Here is a 21,523-nt window from a genome sequence, read left to right as displayed (position 1 = left end):
AGGCCACGTAGTGTACCCCCGATTGGCCGCTCGAAATATCAACTTTTGTGTTGTTGTTGTTGTCCCCCCCCCCCCCCCCCCCCCCACACACACACACACACACAGTTTACAAATGAGAGGCTGATTGTTGTTTTAGCTGGACGGAAAACGTACGCGTGCACAAAGCAGAACACATTCATGACTCGGTAGACTAATCAAATGTACTGGATCCAGCTTGTGCACTGTGCACGTTTTCGATGTGCGCATGCATTGTGTACATGTCGGTATGTTTAGGAGACCCTCAGGACTCTGTACCCCCCCCCACACCCCCCACCCCCCCCCCACACCTCTCAGGCCCCTGGAACGCCTGCATATTCCTACATGAAGAGTCAGTTTTGGAATGTGCGCTCATGTAATAAACAAGATGCATTTGTCAGAGCGGTCATGTTGTCACATTTTTTTCATTTTTATTCGAATCGTCTTAATTTAAACAATATCATAATCTTTACTTTAAAGGGAAAAGTTCACCCCCAAAATAAAACCTGTAGTGCTATTTAGCAATCTAGATTGTTTTATTGAACAAGGGGGGGGGGGGGGGGGTATTTCAGCCTCCTCTCTCTAATATAGACTGTATACTCAGCCCTAAAAAAAAAAAAAAGAGCTTTAAATAATCCACAGACCTTAAATTGACATACAGGAACTATTTTTTTCAAACCCTACTTACATGAAACCTTTCACAACAATATTTAAAGTTAGTTTTTTTTCACAAGACGTGTATATATAGTCCCAATTATGTTGGAGAGAGAAGGCTGAAATCTCTACAACCGATATCTCCAAAAATAGCCCAAACAAATCTAGATCTGTGGATCATCTGGAGCAAACCGGGGGTCTTGATTTCCAGGAAAGAGACACGTTGCTGTTGAGATTTCCTCATAATTTTTGGGGGCCTCTTTTAAAGGACGTGCCATCTAGTCCCATTACATCCTAGAGAGAGAAAGAAAGACACATCTCCATGGCAACTCGCACCCAAAAAATTCCAAATGGATGAATAGCGCTACAGGTGATAGTAAAGATTCCTGTTGGTTTGACTGCTGCGAACATGTCCCTTTAAGAATAGAGTTGGCTTGTTGCAGACATGTTGTTCTGTCCTCAGGTCAGTTGTTATCGAGAAGCAAACAACACTTACTTTACAATCTGGCTCCCGATTCGTCTCGCTGCTCTCTGGAATATTTTGCAGGCCGATCACATGCTCGCCTCTCTGCCCCCTTTCCCCATTGACACACCAGAGGAGGCCTGAAATGTGGCTAAAACAAGACACTTTTGTTGTTGTTGTTGTTGTTGTTGTTGTGTGAAACAGCTCCGTCCGCCCTAAATTATTCTGCAGTAGCTCTCGTCTGCAGCCACGTGAACTATTCACACGGGTCGCCGTGCACGTGTTTGGTTACACGCTCTATTGAGACAGGAGCTATTTACGTCTAATCGTGTTAGTGCCCATGTTAGGGGATCTGGATCGACCCCGACACCAGTGGACAATCAGATGCCTTTGTCCATATTAAGAATGCTATTTAACTGCAAAGGGGACAACAGTTCTATTGTTAAAACAAGCTTTAATTCTGACACGTGTCGGGGGGGGTGGGGGGGGTACATATAGAAGTATCTGGATCATTAAGAGGAGAAAGATTAATATCATACCGCGCGACCGTTCAAGTCGCGTGTGTGTATTTTAGTGACGTATTCGGAGGAGTCGCTCGACCGAAAAACAGTACAAAAATATATTCACATTAATCTTAACTTTTAATTCCCAGGTGAACAGGCTGCAGTTACCACTGTGGCCACTGGGTGTCAGCAGGGAGACGCAGTTGTTTCCGTTGGTTTGGCTCAGCTCCGGGACCCAGAGGAGGACGAGGAGGTTTTCATGGCACAGACAGATACACTCCTTTACAAACACTCGCTTGCCAGTGTTTAACAGAAACACACACACAGATAGAGCCAGTCGGGATGAAAAGGAGTTGATGATTTGTATATATAAATAAATATATATATATATATATTCATTTTGGAAATGGATATATTTATATTTATATATATATATATATATATATATATATATATATATATTCATTTTGGAAATGGATATATTTAAATATAGATATATTTATATATATATATATAAATATATAAATATATATTTATATATATATATATTCATTTTGGAAATATATATATATATATATATATATATAAATATATATCCATTGCCAAAATGAATATATATATATATATATATATTTATATATATATATATATATATATATATAAATATATGGACGCAAATGAAAAAAAAAACTCTGAATAATTTAATCTAGATTTTTTTAAGAGTGGGTTTAGATTTTTGTTTTCAAATAATGCTCTATCTATTTATGTTATTAATACAATATTATTCTAACCACTTCCAAATCCTCACTGATGACACCGTCCAAAGGCCTCCCCACCTCCCTCCACCTCCGTTCCCCCGAAGGTCCCGTTTGCTCCATCCGGTCTGCTCTGCCACAACGACAAATATAACACACCGCCGTCGACTGCACCATCTGCAGTCCATAGTAATGACATTAATGAGGTGAAAACATGTGAAAATGTGACGTGTCTCTTTCTCCTTCGCACAGATTAGACCGCCCTGAGTTCTTAATCAGCTCTGAGCCGAGCTGACGGGTGCGTTCCCCGCCATCAATGGGAGGCCGGGCAGCAGCTGAGCGGTGTGTGAATAGATCTGGGGTGTGGCGCTCGAGCAGCCAGTCGGGTGGGGAAGTGACGCAGTTACGTAAGACCGGCCTGATGACTCATGCCTGCTGTTATTAACACACACACACACACACACACACACACACACACACACACACACACACACACACTGCGGTTATCAGCCACCTTTGGTTGTGTGGATCTCAGGGACACACAAGCCGCCATTAAACCCGTTTCCTCTTTGTGTGTAACGCTCGCGACCCCGTGACCCCTGAAAGTGAAGGAGAACAAGGGGATTTGCATCGGTAATAGTAAGCTGTCAATATTATGTAACTGGCTTCATTCAGTTTTATCCTAACTGTGTGTGTGTGTGTGTGTGTGTGTGTGTGTGTGTATGCATGCTTTATATCCTATCTGCCTGACTCACTCTCAGCCAATGGAATAACCCGTTTTACCAAGCACACACACACACACGCACACACACACTGGTTTATTGCTTTAAAAAGAATCCATTGGATCACACAAGTCATGATGCACCATGAAATTGTCCCAAAACTGTGTTAGTAAGTCACGCACTCCCAACAGTGGAATGTTTTCATGACCTTTTTTTTTTTTTTTTGCCAGCTCAATAAGATTTATAGACGTAAAAAAATACAAATAAAAATCCCCGGAAGAGCGAGGGATATATACCCCAAACGCGGTCTGGAAGGCGTTGACATGCTCGTACCATCTTACTAGGATTCCTGTTTTTCTGGCTTCTCCACATCACGGTGTTGGAAGTCGTCCAGCGCCGGATATCACAGCCCGATCTCTGGAAATGTCTCATTCACCATTCACACTATACTAAATAAATTAATATATATATATATATATATATATATATATATATATATATATGAATATATGAATATATATATGAATATATACAATGAATCTTGAGGTTTTGGGAGCATATATATATATATATATATATATATATATACATATATATATATATTAATATATATATATATATATGTATATAAATATATATATATATTAATATATACAATGAATCTTGAGGTTTTGGGAGCATATATATATATTTATATTTATATATATATATATTCATTTATTTATTATTGTGAATTAAAAAATTAAAAAATCTTACTCCGAAAATACATAAAGTTTCTGGAGAGCAGATGTTAGGTTGTTTTTAGTGGCCGTAGATACACAGTGAGGAAGTGGAAGACTTGGCACAAAGAGCTGCAGATGAAACTCAGGACAGACAGAAGCGTCACGATGCTTCATCCCACTCCTGCAGCCGGGAACACTGGAGCTCTGTCTCTGGGCCGCTCGGCCATGACGGCCCACGGCGAGACGACGAGGCGCACGGTTCTCAAATTCCACAATAACTAGCCATTGATTTCCAATGAATAACAGCGATTGTTTCCTTTTAATGTACCGCTGGAGGGTTTATCTATTTTTAATCACTTAAAAAAAAAATTTAAAAAAGGGGAACTAGTGTGTGTGTTCGTGTGTGTAAAGTGGTCAAAGAAGTATTTAGATTGTAGCAATATACTACAATGTTGAAACTGCAAAACACAACAAGTATAAGTCGTGCATTGAAACCAGTGTGTGTGTGTGTGTGTGTGTGTGTGCATCCGTGTGTCTAAAGTGGTCAAATAAGTATTTAGATTATGAGCTGAAATTCTACAGGCGACCTCGTTCAAATTTCACCCAGTAAATTTGTTATTATAATATTTATTATAACCACTTTAATGCTTTCCTCGAAAGTATAACAACTGAACGTCTAGCTGGAGAAATACGACATGTCCTGAGCGACAGTCCCCCCCCCCTCCCCCCTCCCTCCCCTCCCCCCCTGCACCATGACATCACTACACGGGTCACCAGTGCTGTAGAAGCCCAGACGGGATCTCTGGCTCACTCGGCAACTCTGCCCTGTGAGCAACATATGGCCTTGTGTGACTGGCGCGCCAGACGGGCAAAGACAGTTTCCCAGCGCCGCTTCCACCTCCTCCACCTCCTCCTCCTCCACCTCCTCCACCTCCTCCTCCTCCTCCTCCTCCGTTTAGTTTTTCCCAAAGCCGGAGCACATGATAGACGGATGACCTTTACTTTGTGTTGGGTCTAGCAACACTCGAGGAATGTTCCCTTTTCATTCACTTTGCCACGGCTCGAGCCTGCAAAAAAAACAAACATCACCTTGTTCTTGCGCTCGGGGGCCGCCGTACATCGCCGGATGGCGAAATTGGCCACGACGCGAGAGACTTCTGGCGTTAGCAGATGGCTTGCCTTCGCTCTGCCACAAGTAGTCCATGTGGCGGCGCTTTACACACATGACCCAGTATCCTCATGGCCAAAACTCATTGCTTGTCCCCCCCCACCCCCATGCAGTCAGTACGTGTCTCTCAGGGAAGATTTAAGCCCCACAAGAGTTAGCTCAGTTAGCTCGGAGGGGTCGTGAGGCCTTGTCGGTAAAGACAGTGTATCTGTAGAGAGATAAGATGCTTCCTGTTGACATCGCATGACTTCTAAACGTCTAAAAATCATCACTGGTGACAGCAAATATGATCACTCGATAAATAATGAGCTGTGGGAATGTTAACGCCGCACGGTCGAGCCTTGTCCCTCTCCAGAGTCTACGAGGGCCTTTTGATCCATGCGCTCCTTCCATTTACTAATATGGGCAAGTGGGAAGCGTTGCAAAATGGCTCCGATGTGACTCAAGGGGTCCAGGTGGAATCCAATGGCAATCCCCACCAACGCGGAGGAGATGAACGAATGGCTTGGCACGATACCCGCGTGCCATTCCAGGCGCCAGTTTTTATACACACACATAGGCGCCGCGGAACTAAGCGCCTAAAAAAGGGGGGAATGTCTGCGTTTCAGTGCAAACGCGAACCCGATATATATATATATATATATATATATATATATATACTGGCTTAAAAAGGATTCGATGCGTCCGCATTCGTAGTCGGCTTCTGTCTCCCGGGTGTCCTCACTCAGAAGTAACGAGGCGGCGGCCGTGATGTCAGAGATTAGAACGATTCCCCTCGGCCCCCCTGGACATCTGCTCGTAAAACAAAGATGGCAGTTATTCAGATGACTTTTCATGACATGAGATTCATCTGCGATGGCCCCTTTCAGAACTATTAATACGTGGAGAGACGAGACGCTCCTTAATTCCACCGAGGCTAAAGAGGTGAGTCGGCCCCCCGTCTAAAGAATGAGCGTCTACGAGCTCCGGTTATTGTGCATCAGAGGAGCAGGAGCAGCTGTGAAATTGTTGTCAGTCATGCAGTCGTGCTGACCATGCTCTCATAACCGCAGCAGGTGCGAACCAGCTCCGACACACACACACACACACACACACACACACACACACACACAAGCCCAGCCCAAAGCTGAAATCCTGTCAGTCTCATGCACACATCTGCTTCCCCGGTTATGCTGAGTAAGCGCAGCGTTGGCCTCTGCTTCCCTTCGTGTGTGATCACAACAGGACAAAAATACTCCTGTCACACAAAACATATTGTGAATCACACACACACACACACACACACACACACACACACACACACACAGCATTTATAGATAATAATTACCCCCTTTTTTGTCTTCTTTTCTTCCTCTCCTCTCATCAAAAGGTTTCACTTAAAAAAAAAAAAAAAGTTCTCTGCTGCGTTTCACAGTAATTTCTCTTTTTTCCGAGCGTGACTTTCTGGAAGATTTTTGCCGAGTAACTTAATAACGGGGAAGGAGAACAGGAGCCGTTAAGACCGCACGACGTGGCCTTTTTGAAGTTGTCAGCAGGACCCAAAATTATTTATAATTACAGAATGCAACAAACAAAAAGAAAAAGGCGAACTCAATTGGTGCCAACTAAAATAAAAAGAAATAGCTTCGAGGGGAATCGCTGCGGCCTCTCCGATTAACGCTTCGCACTCCTAACTAACCGTCCCCTCGGCAGCGTGCTCCCATCATGCACCGCGGCTCCCCCGTTGCCTCTTTGTTGTTGTTGTTGTTGTGTCCTGATCACAGGCCCTGCCCTGCAGGTATGTGAATAGTAATGCTGGAAAAGCCATCGCTCAACAGCTTTAATTACCGAGGTGTTGCAGGTCCCCACATGTGCTGAACGAGGACTCCGGTTTCCAGCCCTGCTGCGATGTTCTCAATCGTCTCGAAGCCGGAACTCAAAGTGTTTTATCGCCGTATTTAAGTCATTAAATCTTTATTTTATTATTGGACCGTGAACTGCTGCAAAACATTTCCCCGTCACCTATTATTTATATATATTTTTTCACTCCTGACTTTAGAAAGCTTGGCATGCAGTTCATAAAATAATATCTTCAGGGAAGGGAACATTAGATCTGACGCGACACTCGGGAGGAGAATTCATATTTCTTCCAGCAGCTTTAGAAATGTCCATACGTTGCATAATCACAGATGTGTCGTGTCGCCACCCGGGTCTCGTTTTGCCTTTCACAAGTTATATATTTAATATAATGGTACATCAATATCATATTTAATACTACCTTCTTAAAGCTATAGGGTTGGTAATTGATTTATTAATTGCTGTCAGGATGTAATGAGGGGTTTCAACAGAAATATATATATATATATTTTTAAGATTACCAACCCTGCCTTTATAAATGAGACTATAACCCACACATCCTTACTGTTAATATATTCATAAGATACCATATTATATTATATATTGCTGTACTATACTTACATTACTATATAGTTATAGTGCTGTACTATATTGTACTGTATACTACCTTACACTGTCTCATATCCCATACTATATAATAATATATCATATATCCTGTTAACACATTGTGTATTAATATATTAGAATGTAGTGCAGAGTGCCATTACTTAATCCTATATCATATATTAGCTTGGTGTACATGGACTGGTTGAAGTCGCCCTTCAAGGAGTTACAGAGCTGTCGGCAGACTCTGCGGTGGAGTCCTCTTCCTTATGTGAGCGACTGGCGGTGTGTGTGTGTGTGTGTGTGTGTGTGCGCGCTCTGTGGTATTCAAAGATACGCTGTCACTCGTCTTTGTGTCAAGAGAGCCGGTGGGAAACAGGAAGTCAGGCATCAGCGCGGACAGACAACAGACCGCACCTCGAAGTCAACTCGGACCCTTTTTGTTGTGTTTTAAGAAAGTGATAAGACACAGAAAAACAAATTCTTTACACAAACACAAGCGTTTTCAAGTAAAAATATACAATATATTTGTTGTATAAACTTGTACAGAATGTCTTAGCTTTACATACACTATACATACGGGTCAAAACAGGGTCACTTTCGCATCCTTCATGATTTTAAAAGAAAGAAGAAAAAAAGAAAATGTCCCCCGTGGCGACCACATTTTATGTACATCTTTACAAACATACCAACAAACAAAAAAACAGCCCTTGGATGCACTTTAAGAGCCCGTGACGAGATACAGATGACTCGTATAAAAAAAATAAAAATAATAATAATAATCCCTGAAAATGTCTCTGTGAGGTAAGAACACATTTTTGTCAAACTCAGTTTTCTTTCATTCCCTCTTTCGTTTCACACACACTCACTTTGTTCTGAGACCAGACTAATTACACATGGTGTCATCAGGATGGAGGAGCTGCAGACTGAAGGAGTAACAATTAAAATAAAAATAGGGTGAACATCCATTTCCTTTATACACTGATGACTCACACATTTGTTCCTTTCAAATCGTGGCCAGTCTTTACACCTCGAACCTGGTAACTGCCTCCATGTTCTACCCAAAAGGTTACAAAACAAAGGTTCTTGGTAGAACATAAGCACATGCAATTAATGCTATAAGAGATCGAATGTATACAGGGGCGTTTCTGGAAAATAATATGTTTCATCTTCGATATTTCGAACCACTGGATCTTAGGAAACCGTCTTGAAACGCCAACACAAAAGAAAAGAAATACTCTCCGTGGTAACTCCATTCTGCTGCAGGTGAAGAAAGAAAAAAAACAAAAAAACTGGACAATATTTCAAGGCCGGATCGCTGTCGTGGCTTATTTCTCTCAGCTAGGAGTACCATCAAAGACGCTCGGGATTGGTCCCCCAGAAAGAAAAACAAAACAAAAACAACACTCCGATTGACTCCTTTTAAAGACCATCGAAAAGGGAATCAATCGAAACGTTAACATCCGCTTTACAGCCGGTGAACAAGGAGTAACAGTCACACAACAATCCTAGATTCAATAGAAAGGCTATGAAATGTTCTGCTATTGATTAATGCCATGTGTGGAGGATGGGGAAAGTCACCCTTGCGTGAGGAATTAAGGCCGGCTTGGGTCTAACGGATCGTGTCCTCTGTTCCTTTAACAGATCGTAGTTCATTTTGGTTCAGAAATACTTCGATTGACTTACTGCTTGTGGCAACTCCTTAGTCATCCGACCCTCAAGAGACTAGGAGATGGACCAAAAGCCGTCCCAAATCGACCCTCATGTCGACTCCAGCGTGTCGAGCTGGAAGACGTTGTGATTGGTCGGCGTGGTGAAGAAGAGCTGCTCCTCGCCGGCGGAGCGGTTGTCGCAGGGGCTGCGCAGCCCCAGCGTCCTCTCGAAGTCCAGGAGCTGGCCCATGAAGTTGAAGTTGGGGGAAATGTTGGACTTCTTCCTCTTGACGAAGTCGTAGGCGTCGTTGAGCGAGAGGTTGAGCCTCTGCATCAGGTAGGCCACGGTGACCGTGACGGAGCGGCTGATGCCGGCCAGGCAGTGGACCAGGATGCCACACTGCTTGGACCGAGCTTCATCTGTAAAAAGGCGAAGGGGAATCTTAATAGACGGGGAGTCGTCGGTCAAAATACGACGTTTAACCCTTTGTTGTCGATTTCCGGTCTCAATGCAGCCGAGGTGGCGTTTATGTATCCCACGAATACCTGTTGATGCATAATCTACACATACATCTCTACATTTAAAGCTGTGGTCGTACAGAAACACGTCGTAATTCAATTTCAAAGCCCTGTTTTCAGCAATAGAATTTAAATAAATGCAGGCAATTTCTGTTGCCGTCAATGTGATGGGTGACAGAAGCGCCACAGTGATGGCACAACACAGAGAGAGAGAGAGAGAGAGAGAGAGACAGAGAGAGAGAGACAGAAGGAAGAGGACGTTTCCTTCCTCATTCATAACCGCTGAACCTTCCGGAAACTAGTTCACGACACAACCGCCAAAACAAAAACAAGTCACAGACGCTGCGGCAGGTGGTTTTCAGGGTGCAGTCGTGGCGAGCGACGACGAACCAAAAGTGAAATGCATGATGGTGCCGGGGGGCCCAACTCCAGATTAAAGTATGTCGGCGTACGACAGCCGATAACGTGGTAAGAGAGGGAACGTTTAATGTGTCTCTCGGGGGTGGAAACCCCCATTCGCAGATAACAATAATAGAAAGAAAAAAAAACTCCCACCTGTCTCACAAATCCATTCACAAACCAGTCTAGCGATCAATTATTCTTGACCTTGTTATTAAATATAATTAGAAAGCCATTACCTCATTAATACTGAGAAGAAAAGGAACAAAACATGTTGAACAAAAGCTGTTGACCTACTCACCTATAAATGATATGGCCTCTGGGAAGAACTGGGACAGGTTCTGGCTCCAGTGGTCCGAAATGGGGATCTGTTTGTACCTGAAGTGTCCGTCGTGCTCAAACATGTTGGGGAGATTGGGCGTGACGTTCAGGATGTACTTGATGTTGTACTGGCCCAGCACGTCCAGGTTGGTGGAGTCTTTGGCGCAGCCCAGGTAAAGGTAGGGTAGGATCTGGACGGGGAAGGCCGGCTGGTTGCTGGGGACGGGGCTCTCCTCGGACTCTGTGGCGCTGCTCGGCTCCCGGTCGGACTCCCCGTCGGAACAATCCGAGCTGATCCGGAGATTTCCAAAACCCAGGACCGAGAGCGGAGGAGAGGAGCTGGGACAGGAGCTGTCCAGGAGGGTCTCACAGTGCTCCGGGTACTCTGTGTGAAACTTTACAAATCCACCTGGGCAGAAAATAAAAAAAATTAATAAAAAATAAAAATAAACACAAGTTAACAAAAGTCACACTAATGGGAGTTTAATTATTATTCTTATTATGAATAACTCATATTTTCAAATGGCACGTTTAAAAAAAAAAAAAGAAGAAAAAAAAAAAAAAAATGGAAGCAGCGCTGTAAAGAAGGAGCACGAGCCCCTCCCCTCCCCGAAAAAAAAAAAGAAACCATTCATGAAATGCATGCCTGTTCCTGCGAGAGCAAAACATGGCGCGGCCATTTTGGAATTTTAATTGAGAATCTCAGTGACACACACAAACTTTTTTTTTTTTCCTTCTTTTTTTTTTTTAAAAAGAACAACCTTTTCAAAAACCGGCGAACCAGCAAAACCACCGTGAGAGAGGGACGTTGGCGCCGAAGTAACGTCAACGGTTGTAACGGTTGAGCGAGATACATAAAAAAAAAAAAACGTTACTGTCGCGATCGTAAAAAAAAGTCGGTATTTTAAAAGTTACAAGAAAAAAAAAAAGAAGCGACGTCAGCTCCGCTTGACAGCCGTTAAAAACGGCGCGCGAGGACGCGGATTAATGCGCAAATATTACGAATTGTGACGCGGCTCGAGTTAACTTGGGAGACGTTTTAAACTACACTGCCGACGTGTCTGTTGTGCTGGAACGCACGAGAGTCGCTACGCGTCTTTTTTAAAAAAAATTAATTTAACGCAGTTAATTAGCTAGACGTTCACCTTCCAGGTAATACGCCCGGCAGCCGTCTTCCCACAGCTTTTGAAGAAGTAGACCCAAAACCGACGCCGGGGCTCCGCTGTCCTGCCAGTCCGCCGTGGACTCGTCGTACAGCAGCACCGTGTCCGACTTGCACCGCCGGATGAACTTCTCCTTGTCCTCGTGGTTGGGGATGATGGTCCGGATCGGTATGTTGCCCTTCTTGAACCGGCGGAGCATCAGCCCCGGTATCGCCAGGTTCATGGCGCTCTCGATGTGGGACGACTCGTAGAGCTCGTGCGGGCGGCAGTCCAGCAGGAGCGGCGAAGCGCCCCCGGACTCCAACTCGAGTTGCAGCCATTCCACGCTCTTGCTCGGCGTCACATTAGACATATCGGACTCGATGGCATACTACAACGCAAAGCACGAACCCACCCCCCCCCCCCGCAAAGAAAAGGGCAATAAACTACATTTCACCCAAGAAATAAAAAAAAAAAGCCTAAAAAAAGAAGCGTTACGCGCTGCTCCGCCAGTGCATGGCGCTTTCTGCTTGAGCTTTTTTTCTTCTTCTTCTTCCTCTTCTCTATTTCCATCAGTCAGAGAGCCTGACCTGCTCCCGGGTTTAATGGAGACCTCATTGCACTTTCATTTTCATATTATTATTTTTTTGCATTTAAATGTGAATGTTTAATAGCCGGCAATCCCATCATCAACTTCCACGAGTCCACATCGGAACCAGGGGGTCCTCCTCCTCGGTGCACGTTCTCGTTTTTACTGTTCGGATGCACGGGGGAGTTTCTTTTTTTCTTTTTTTTTTTCACTTGACAGAAGAGCAACTCCAGAGGGAGGAGTTTATTCCTTATGATTTAAAGTCATAGCAGAAATATCTAAAGAAAAAAAGTTTGGCATCAATGGAAGCCGTTTTGTGAATCACTATCATCGTGTTTATTATAAAGCTTGTGTTGTTATAACACGTTTATACTGACTTTCAGGGAGGTTTATGTCACTAACAACCATCTGTCTGTGCTTTACATAATTGCAACAACATAACCGTGGATAACTTCTTTTTTTATTTAGATTTTTTCATTTTTTATCATTTAAAAAAAGTAGGTGCGACAATAATCCCGCATAACATTTGCACAATTTGCCACTATAGCGCGATAGTCTGCTTAGTGGGCGGCGACATGTTTAATACAATGAGATGGAGCTGCATTATTGCGCATAACATGCGTTAATATTGCGTTATTATTAAATCAAATTTTCCTGACCTACAGGTGGCATTTTTCTCAAGTGCTCTCATAACACCCTCTAAATCCTCTGGCACATAACACATAATACTCATTATACCACGACTGTTATAAATGCAATGCATTTACAATGTAATCACTATTCATTCTTTATTTGTTTAGTACACGATGCGCGTGCATTTTCCTGCAGGAAGTAGAGCAGCAAATGATGTTGTCATCTTTCACCGTGATAATATTTATTTTCAGATATAGATCAGACACACCTTGGAAATTGCTCACTTCCTCATTGTCTCCATTATGTTTACGAGGTGAACCTTTTGATTTCCCACGCGTGTATATTACACGATGCTGTCGCTGCATGTGCACGAGCGCTTTTCCTCTCAACGCCACCACAACATTCCCATGGTCCCCTCCTGATGCGAGCCACCGGTGAACGTGGAGGAGGGGGGCGTGGGAATCTGGCTCATCTGTCCGCGCACGTGAGTGTGTGTGTGTGTGTGGGGGGGCGCAGATGTGCGGAGCATCGGGATTAACGCGTGAAGGAGGAATAGAGCTAAACCTGCATGCGCACAAATGCTCTCCGCCATGGACCGACCACACACAATAACAGGCACCACGCCACCATTTCACCACCTGCCTCCGAGCCACCCCCACCCCCACCCATACACACACGCACACGCACGCACACGGCTGTCCTGCCCTCACACAGTAAGTGTTTTGCAATAAGGAGCTGAGCCGCCTGCATGGACATGGAGACAGGTGATGGATGGAGGAACTCATGCGTGACCACGAGGGCAGGCAACGCACACCGGAGTGACATCCTGCCAACAACACGTTTATGAACCGTACCGGATTCACTGCACGTGAAGCAAGAGTTATTGACCCCGTTGATGGAATCCAAAGAAGCCCATTATGCTGTTATGACCATATGTCTGCATATACATGTCGAATGATATGACATACAGATCAACTTCATCCACACAGCTCGTAACCGGAGTGTTGATTCATATTCTGGAGAGCAGAGCTGCATCACTTGCATGGTGGTCACCTGACTGCTCCGCTCCCACCTATACACTCTGGTTACATAATGCGAAACGTGCATCAAAGGGTGATTCAGAGAGAGAGAGAGAGAGAGACTTTGGTCTTTGATTGACAGAATCACAGGTTTTGCATGCTGCTTCGAGGGCTCCACGAACACGAACACACACACACACACACACACACACACACACACACACATACATACACACACACACCGGCTGTATATATATATATATATATATATATATATATATATATATATATATATATATATATATATATATATATATAAAGGCTGAGGCTTTGACGATTAGGGAGAGCTTCCTCTCAATTGATGTTTCTGTGCGCGCGCGAGTAAAAAGGCTTCTTATTGGACCTACTTTCATCCAAACAAGAAGATCGGAGGCCACAGGATAGAAGATGTCTTAACATCAATAAAAACAAAAATATAAATACAAATTATATCTTGTATAATAAACGACATAAAATAACCAGACTGCAACATTGATGACAGATAAATCCGTCGCTGCTGTGAAGCACGCGGAAGTGCATTTGCTGCATTTAAAAAAAATGTTTTTATTACAACCAATAATAAACACAATGTCCTGTTGTCCGTTGATACCATCTAGCGGTTCGCCGTGAAAGCTGCTGCACCAGCCATGAGTCATCTGCAGGGGGGGAGGAGGTGGCCGGCGTCGCCTCGCAGCTCCACACAGGAGAGCCAGGGCGCCCCCTGGTGGTGAAACACGAGAAATGCCACACAAATCTCTTAAAATGGCTATACGTGGACACCAGAATGTTTTGTGAACTAGTTATCGTGGCATTTATCCAACATGTTTTTTCATGGTAGAACTACTTAATATAATCATTAATTTTATATAAGTATAAGGGTACGTTACACATATCGTACACCACCATAAGCCACATGCTTCTCCATCACCTTCTGTCTGAGATAAATGTCTGCAGAAGAAAGCAATGGTGCTTTCCATAACATGTTATAACTGATATGAGGGATAATCGTTCCGCCTCTGGGTCCATATGTTCTGCATGTAACAAAAACGTTCACATGTAAAGATATACGAGTGTTTAATTATTAAACTCTATGCCTAGCTGTGTGGAAGTGAATGGTTTCATTCTTTTATGTGCAAGGCATCATCGGCGTGAACATTGCTTTCCTAAAACGTAAAAGAAATAATATGTATAACAAATACAGGGGGATAAAACCACTGAATCTATATTCATTATTGAAATAATATCTTCAAAACTAAACAGGATAATTCAAGTGTAAACTTTGCTTTTTAATGCAGCAACAAAGTGGTCCAAACTTCCAGTATATAATGTACAAACAGAATGTAATTGAAGAGGGCGTCCTCGTCGTCACAGGTAACCAAACTATGCGAGTCAGCATCCGTCTGATATCCAAATATCAGTACAGCTGCATCCCTACATGTGTGTGTGCAGCAAACATATTCTGGGCGTCCAGATGAATGTTAAATGAGAAAACTGTATGCAAGGCACCATATTAGTGATTTAAGATATGCATGTGCACTGGTTTGGAGCCAGTGTGATATGTTATACTATGTGGTATATGCCAAATATGTTATACTTGAATCTTATTCTAGCATAACATTTTCAGATTAGAACTTTGAGTAGCAAATCAGTAAAACAACCACATAGTAATACTCTGGGGTCATTATTTACTACTACTACTACTACTACCCCCCCTTCTCTGACACTTTAACAACCAATAAGAGTCAGTGAGTTCAAACGCTGTGCATTTGCGATTTTAATAGAGGAATTAATTTACAATATGTAAATTACACATGGGACAAACCAATGTACAAATATATGTATTCATAAAAGTTTGGCCTTTTTGCAGTCATTATCACTATATATTCAAAAGTGAACACACACACACGTCAATCAACACTTACCCCACACATTTATTTGGTGCCACAGGACATTTTACGACGCAGTTAACGTGATTACAATAAATACAGCTTGAATACTGGGTGAGGCGAGGCTCGCCGGTGTTCAGGCCACCGCTGATATAACGTGACTGAGGCCTGTGAAGTAGGACCTCTCCCTCTCGCTCATCAGCTCCAAGTGGAGAGGCTGCCGGCACAAGTCGCACTCGGCCGAGGAGCGCGGCCTCAGCTCCATCCCCACCTCCTTCCACGTCTTCACCAGCCGGTCTGCGAAGACGGAGCAGAGAGCAAACAGCTGAGGGTGCAACAATCTTTGCCGTACATTATGGATGTATAGGTACACATTATAGGTACACACAAAAAGGGTTTCTAAGCCCGTTTATAACCTACAAGTAGCTACTCGGCTACAGAGTTGCGATATTCACCAACACCTTTTCCTTTAACCGTGCCAGAGACTGCAACTGTATGCATTTCAGCATCTTTGCTACAAACTTGGTTAATTCCTGAGTATATTAACGACATTTTGTTCTTCTCCCGAAAGAGAATTTTGCATTCGCCGCGCAATTTAAATGCACCTACGACTACACAAAACGGCGTGGGTTCATTTTTTCTGATTCATGGTGGGCATACCAACAAAGAAGAACATCATCTGGGGCGTGTGGTGCGGCGTGGGCGCGATGCGCAGCAGCTCCTCCCCTTTCGCCACGGTGGGGTAGTTGATGGCCTGGACGTAGATGTTGTAACGAGACATCATGATGTCGCAGATCTCAGTGTTCTTCTCTGCATCCGCCACCTGACAAAGCACATGTCATATTCACAGTATTATTCACTATTAAAACAGGACTTGAATTCCTGCATCAGCACTAATTGGATAAATGATCCATTTTTCTCCATTACCCGGACAGGTATGATGTGGCTCGGGCAGTGGACCACCGGAAGGCCCGAGTCCATCAGCATCTGTCGGAGGAGCTTGACGCTCCTCTGGTGCGTCCTCCTGAGCACTCGGCCCTCCTCACTTTTCAGGACCTTGATGGACTCCTTCGCCCCTGCCAGCAGCATGGGGGGCAGGGAGGTGGTGAAGATGAAGCCGGCGGCGTAGGAGCGCACGGTGTCCACCAGGGCGGCGGTGCTGGCGATGTAGCCGCCCACGCAGCCGAACGCCTTGCCTGGAAGCGAAAGCCATAACGAGTCAGACGGTATGCGACCGGGGGGGCGAGGAAGCTGCTTGTTGGTTCTACATACCGAGGGTTCCAGAGATGATGTCCATCTTGTGCATGACTCGGTCTCGGTCCCCGATCCCTCCTCCTCTGGGCCCGTACAAACCCACGGCGTGAACCTCGTCCACGAAGGTAATGGCGCCGAACTCGTGGGCGATGTCGCACATCTCCTCCAGTGGGCACACGGCGCCTGTAGAAGACACCTCAGACTATTTAAGACCACTTAGCAAAAAAAAAAAAAAAAAAAAGTACAGACACTCGTTTGATCTCGTCATATCAAACGCAGGTGTGCGATTTATTCAAAATTTTGAGAAATATTACTCAGATTTTGGAGGTTTTGCATACGACGGTAACGTTAACACACTTTTTCGAAACACTTTAACATAAATGAGGAATAAACTAAATCTTTTTAAAAGGTCCCATTGAACTGCCACTTGCGCGGAAGGCTGCGTACTCACCGTCCATTGAATGCACCGTCTCAAAGGCAACGATCTTTGGAGTGGAGGGGTCCGACTTCTCGAGCAGCTCGTGCAGGTGGTCGACGTCATTGTGACGGAAGACAAACTTCTTGACCCCGCTGTTTCTTATTCCCTGGATCATCGAGGCGTGGTTGCCGGCGTCAGAGTAGATTTCACAATCTAGAGGAGTAAATGAAATGAGAGGAGGGTAATATGTATGTAATCAAATAAAGAAATTGCATCATAGCAAAAGGCATGGAACTCGTTGTAATATTTCCCCAAGCTCGGTTTAATGTACCTGGCAGTATCTTCGCCAGAGTGAACAACGTGGAGTCGTTGGCTACAAAGCAGGAAGTGAAGAGCAGCGCGGCGTCCTTGTCGTGCAGGTCCGCGAGCTCGTGCTCAAGTTCCACGTGGAATTTGCTCGTCCCTGAAATGTTCCGTGTGCCTCCAGCACCGGCGCCGTGCTTTCGCAAAGTCTCCCTTGAAGAAAAGCAACAAAGAGGTTTTCTCATGTTGAGTTTTTTAAATAAAAAAAATCTGCACTCGTCACATTCCTCAAGGCCTTAAATCTGCACTCGTCACATCCTCAGGCTTTAAATCTGCACTCGTCACATCCTCAAGGCCTTAAATCTGCACTCGTCACCATCCTCAGACTCTAAATCTGCACTCGTCACATCCTCAAGGCCTTAAATCTGCACTAGTCACCATCCTCAAGGCCTTAAATCTGCACTCGTCACATCCTCAGGCTTTAAATCTGCACTCGTCACCATCCTCAGGCTTTAAATCTGCACTCGTCACATCCTCAAGGCCTTAAATCTGCACTCGTCACCATCCTCAAGGCCTTAAATCGGCACTCGTCACATCCTCAGGCCTTAAATCTGCACTTGTCACATCCTCAGGCTTTAAATCTGCACTCGTCACATCCTCAAGGCCTTCAATCTGCACTCGTCACATCCTCAAGGCCTTAAATCTGCACTCGTCACCATCCTCAGGCTTTAAATCTGCACTCGTCACATCCTCAAGGCCTTAAATCTGCACTCGTCACCATCCTCAAGGCCTTAAATCTGCACTCGTCACATCCTCAGGCCTTCAATCTGCACTCGTCACATCCTCAGGCTTTAAATCTGCACTCGTCACCATCCTCAGGCTTTAAATCTGCACTCGTCACATCCTCAAGGCCTTAAATCTGCACTCGTCACCATCCTCAAGGCCTTAAATCTGCACTCGTCACATCCTCAGGCCTTAAATCTGCACTCGTCACATCCTCAGGCTTTAAATCTGCACTCGTCACATCCTCAAGGCCTTAAATCTGCACTAGTCACCATCCTCAAGGCCTTCAATCTGCACTCGTCACATCCTCAAGGCCTTAAATCTGCACTCGTCACCATCCTCAAGGCCTTAAATCTGCACTCGTCACATCCTCAGGCTTTAAATCAGCACTCGTCACATCCTCAAGGCCTTAAATCTGCACTCGTCACCATCCTCAGGCTTTAAATCTGCACTTGTCACATCCTCAGGCTCTAAATCTGCACTCGTCACATCCTCGGGCCTTAAATCTGCACTCGTCACCATCCTCAAGGCCTTAAACCTGCACTCGTCACATCCTCAAGGCCTTAAATCTGCACTCGTCACATCCTCAAGGCCTTAAACCTGCACTCGTCACCATCCTCAGGCTCTAAATCTGCACTCGTCACCATCCTCAAGGCCTTAAATCTGCACTAGTCACATCCTCAGGCCTTAAATCTGCACTAGTCACCATCCTCAAGGCCTTCAATCTGCACTCGTCACCATCCTCGGGCTCTAAATCTGCACTCGTCACCATCCTCAGGCTCTAAATCTGCACTCGTTACCATCCTCGGGCTCTAAATCTGCACTCGTCACCATCCTCAAGGCCTTAAATCTGCACTCGTCACCATCCTCAAGGCCTTAAATCTGCACTCGTCACATCCTCAGGCCTTAAATCTGCACTCGTCACCATCCTCAGGCCTTAAATCTGCACTCGTCACCATCCTCGTAGGATTTCCCGGTTAAAATCGGTGTGATCACGTGACCCCGGATCGGGGAGCCCACTCACATGATGGTCTGGGTGACTCTGGGGTGACGGCTCATGCCGAGGTAGTCGTTGCTGCACCACACGGACACGTCTCGCTTCGAGCGGAGAGACTCCGAGTAGTCGTCGGCCATGGGGAACGAGGAGGCGCGCCGGTTCACCGTCTTGAAGACCCTGTACGTGTGATCCGCCTTCTTGCTCTCAATCCTCTTCTCAAAGTACTTGTCGTACTGGAAGGCGACGACTGAAGGGAAGGGAGTGTGCAATTAAATCTATTTGACTACGAAGAAAACAATTGTGCATTATGAAGAAGTTTTTCTTTCTTACCCTCAGGCAGATTGTCCTTCAGCAGGTGAGACACGGGTCTAAGAAGGCCTTTCGGTGCCCCCGCGTGGGCCTCGATTGGATCCACGTCTTTCATCCCTGTTAAAAAGGAAGATGCACAATATCAATGACCTCCAAATCCATGCGTGACAGTCATTTCCCATGAGCATGACATGTCACTAGGCCTTTTCACAACCTCTATGAGTATCCAATCACAGGTGGCTCACCTGTGCGCACAGAGTGCATTTCCTGGACGTCCTCCTGCAGCTCCATGCTGGCCTCTCTCACCACCCGGTTGTTGTTCTGCTCCATTTCTGCAGCCAGGAACGGGCATCTGGAGGCGGCGGCCTGGCCAGCAGGTGGCGTAACATGACCCGGGGGAAACTGGTCTTCATGCTTTTGATCTACAGGAGACAGGAACACATTATTACAACCTGTCAATCAAGAATGCCTCAAGGGGGGGTCGCCTCACAACTGACCGTCGGTTGTTGGAGTGCCTCTGGACGCAGAAGCCGAAGAGGACAGAGCTCTGGCCAGAGGCCTGGAGGCCAGGTCCATCATCACGGGGCACTTCTGGGCATAGCTCAGCAGCGAGGACTTCCCGGCCAGCTGCAGGACCACACCGGGCACGACGGTGAGGAAAGGGCACCGGCGGATCATCGCGTCCATGGGAGATCCTCCTGACCTGAAGGAGAGGGAGAAGAAAGAAAAGAAAAAAGGGAGAAGCATTACATACAGTATGCTGACATACATTTAAAAAAAAAAAAAAAGAGACAGGTAGTGTGATTTAAATATCCTCCTCAACTATTCAGGCAAAAAACAACAACAAAAAGTCCTCCCACGCAGTTAATATTATAATTTCTTTTACCTGAACACGTCCCAGTGCACCCTGACGTAACGGATGAAAAATGTCTTGAGAAACATGACCGATTCCCCACTAATCTATGAGCAGTGAGACGTGGGAAAGCGCTGCTATATTTAAAGCCCAGGAGACTGTGCTTTCATGCTCTGCGCTCTGTAGTCAGCTGTCCTTGACAAGTGGAAAAGGGAAGGCCTCTCGAGGACCCCGTCTGGCAACGAAGGAGACGCCCGTGAACTGGACCAGACTGAGCCCCCGCCATCCTGTATGTGTCAAAAACATGAGGCTGGATCTCCAAAGAAAAATGTGTTACCAATTCATAAATACTTTGTTTCTAGAAATGGGAGGAAAATGACCTTTTTTTTTAAAAATAACCACTGAAAGGGCAACTGATCTAAAGTTCAAGATAGATTTTTTTTTTTTTTACAATTTACTGCAACAACAAGTCTTATATTTATAAATTATCGCAGCATCTACAATCTGATGAATCAAAACGGAATGTAAAAAACTGGCCTTGCCAAAGATATATAATATAAAATAATATAATGTATCACAAGTGAAAAAATATATATTTAAAAAAGTGCAATACAGAGGCTTTTGGAGCAAAAACTTCAACAAAGATTGAGGAATTAAATGATTTTTCTTCTTTTTTTTTTTATCAGTTTCGATCAATAAAAGCTTATCAGCTTATTGATGACCAACCAGTTACCATCTTCAGGCCGCTGGACATCAGACTGGACCTCACGGCTTGTAAACCTCCCTCGCGCAGTTCTTATAATAACCCACCTGGTTTATTCTTTATTATTTAAATGCAGCTCCTCGGGCAGTTTTTCCCCCAAAGACGAGAATCTTCTTTTACGTTGAGGAAACTCTGCAGATATTATAACACTTCGGTCACTGCGGTGACGTATTGCAGCGGTCTGTTGCACAAGCGAGGAGCCA

The 21,523-nt window shown here is 44.7% G+C and overlaps 2 protein-coding genes and 1 long non-coding RNA gene across 3 annotated transcripts; all 3 read right to left on the bottom strand.

Moving 5' to 3' along the window:
- Positions 1-832: 832 nt before the first annotated feature.
- LOC117734007 lies at positions 833-1,904 on the bottom strand. The gene is made up of 3 exons (XR_004609777.1): positions 1,772-1,904; positions 1,166-1,283; positions 833-963 (listed from the first exon to the last, which is right to left on the bottom strand). It is a non-coding gene; the product is annotated as an uncharacterized LOC117734007 (long non-coding RNA).
- A 6,039-nt stretch (positions 1,905-7,943) lies between these two features.
- On the bottom strand, positions 7,944-12,252 carry LOC117733982 (dual specificity protein phosphatase 7-like). Its single transcript, XM_034537987.1, has 3 exons — positions 11,478-12,252; positions 10,313-10,741; positions 7,944-9,513 (listed from the first exon to the last, which is right to left on the bottom strand). The coding sequence occupies exons 1-3, from the start codon at positions 11,845-11,847 to the stop codon at positions 9,203-9,205; spliced, it is 1,110 nt and encodes a 369-aa protein (XP_034393878.1). The 5' UTR covers positions 11,848-12,252; the 3' UTR covers positions 7,944-9,202.
- A 3,412-nt stretch (positions 12,253-15,664) lies between these two features.
- LOC117733952 (5-aminolevulinate synthase, nonspecific, mitochondrial-like) lies at positions 15,665-20,646 on the bottom strand. The gene is made up of 11 exons (XM_034537921.1): positions 20,591-20,646; positions 20,202-20,407; positions 19,950-20,126; positions 19,726-19,821; positions 19,423-19,642; positions 17,644-17,828; positions 17,346-17,525; positions 16,913-17,077; positions 16,568-16,836; positions 16,301-16,463; positions 15,665-15,937 (listed from the first exon to the last, which is right to left on the bottom strand). Exons 1-11 carry the CDS (start codon positions 20,644-20,646, stop codon positions 15,777-15,779), a joined length of 1,878 nt encoding a protein of 625 aa, XP_034393812.1. The 3' UTR covers positions 15,665-15,776.
- Positions 20,647-21,523: the final 877 nt, after the last annotated feature.

Source organism: Cyclopterus lumpus, chromosome 7 (genome assembly GCF_009769545.1).
Source record: "Cyclopterus lumpus isolate fCycLum1 chromosome 7, fCycLum1.pri, whole genome shotgun sequence".
Lineage (NCBI taxonomy): Eukaryota > Metazoa > Chordata > Actinopteri > Perciformes > Cyclopteridae > Cyclopterus > Cyclopterus lumpus.
Note: the sequence above shows the minus strand (reverse complement) of the source record. Positions and strands in the feature narration are given on the sequence as shown.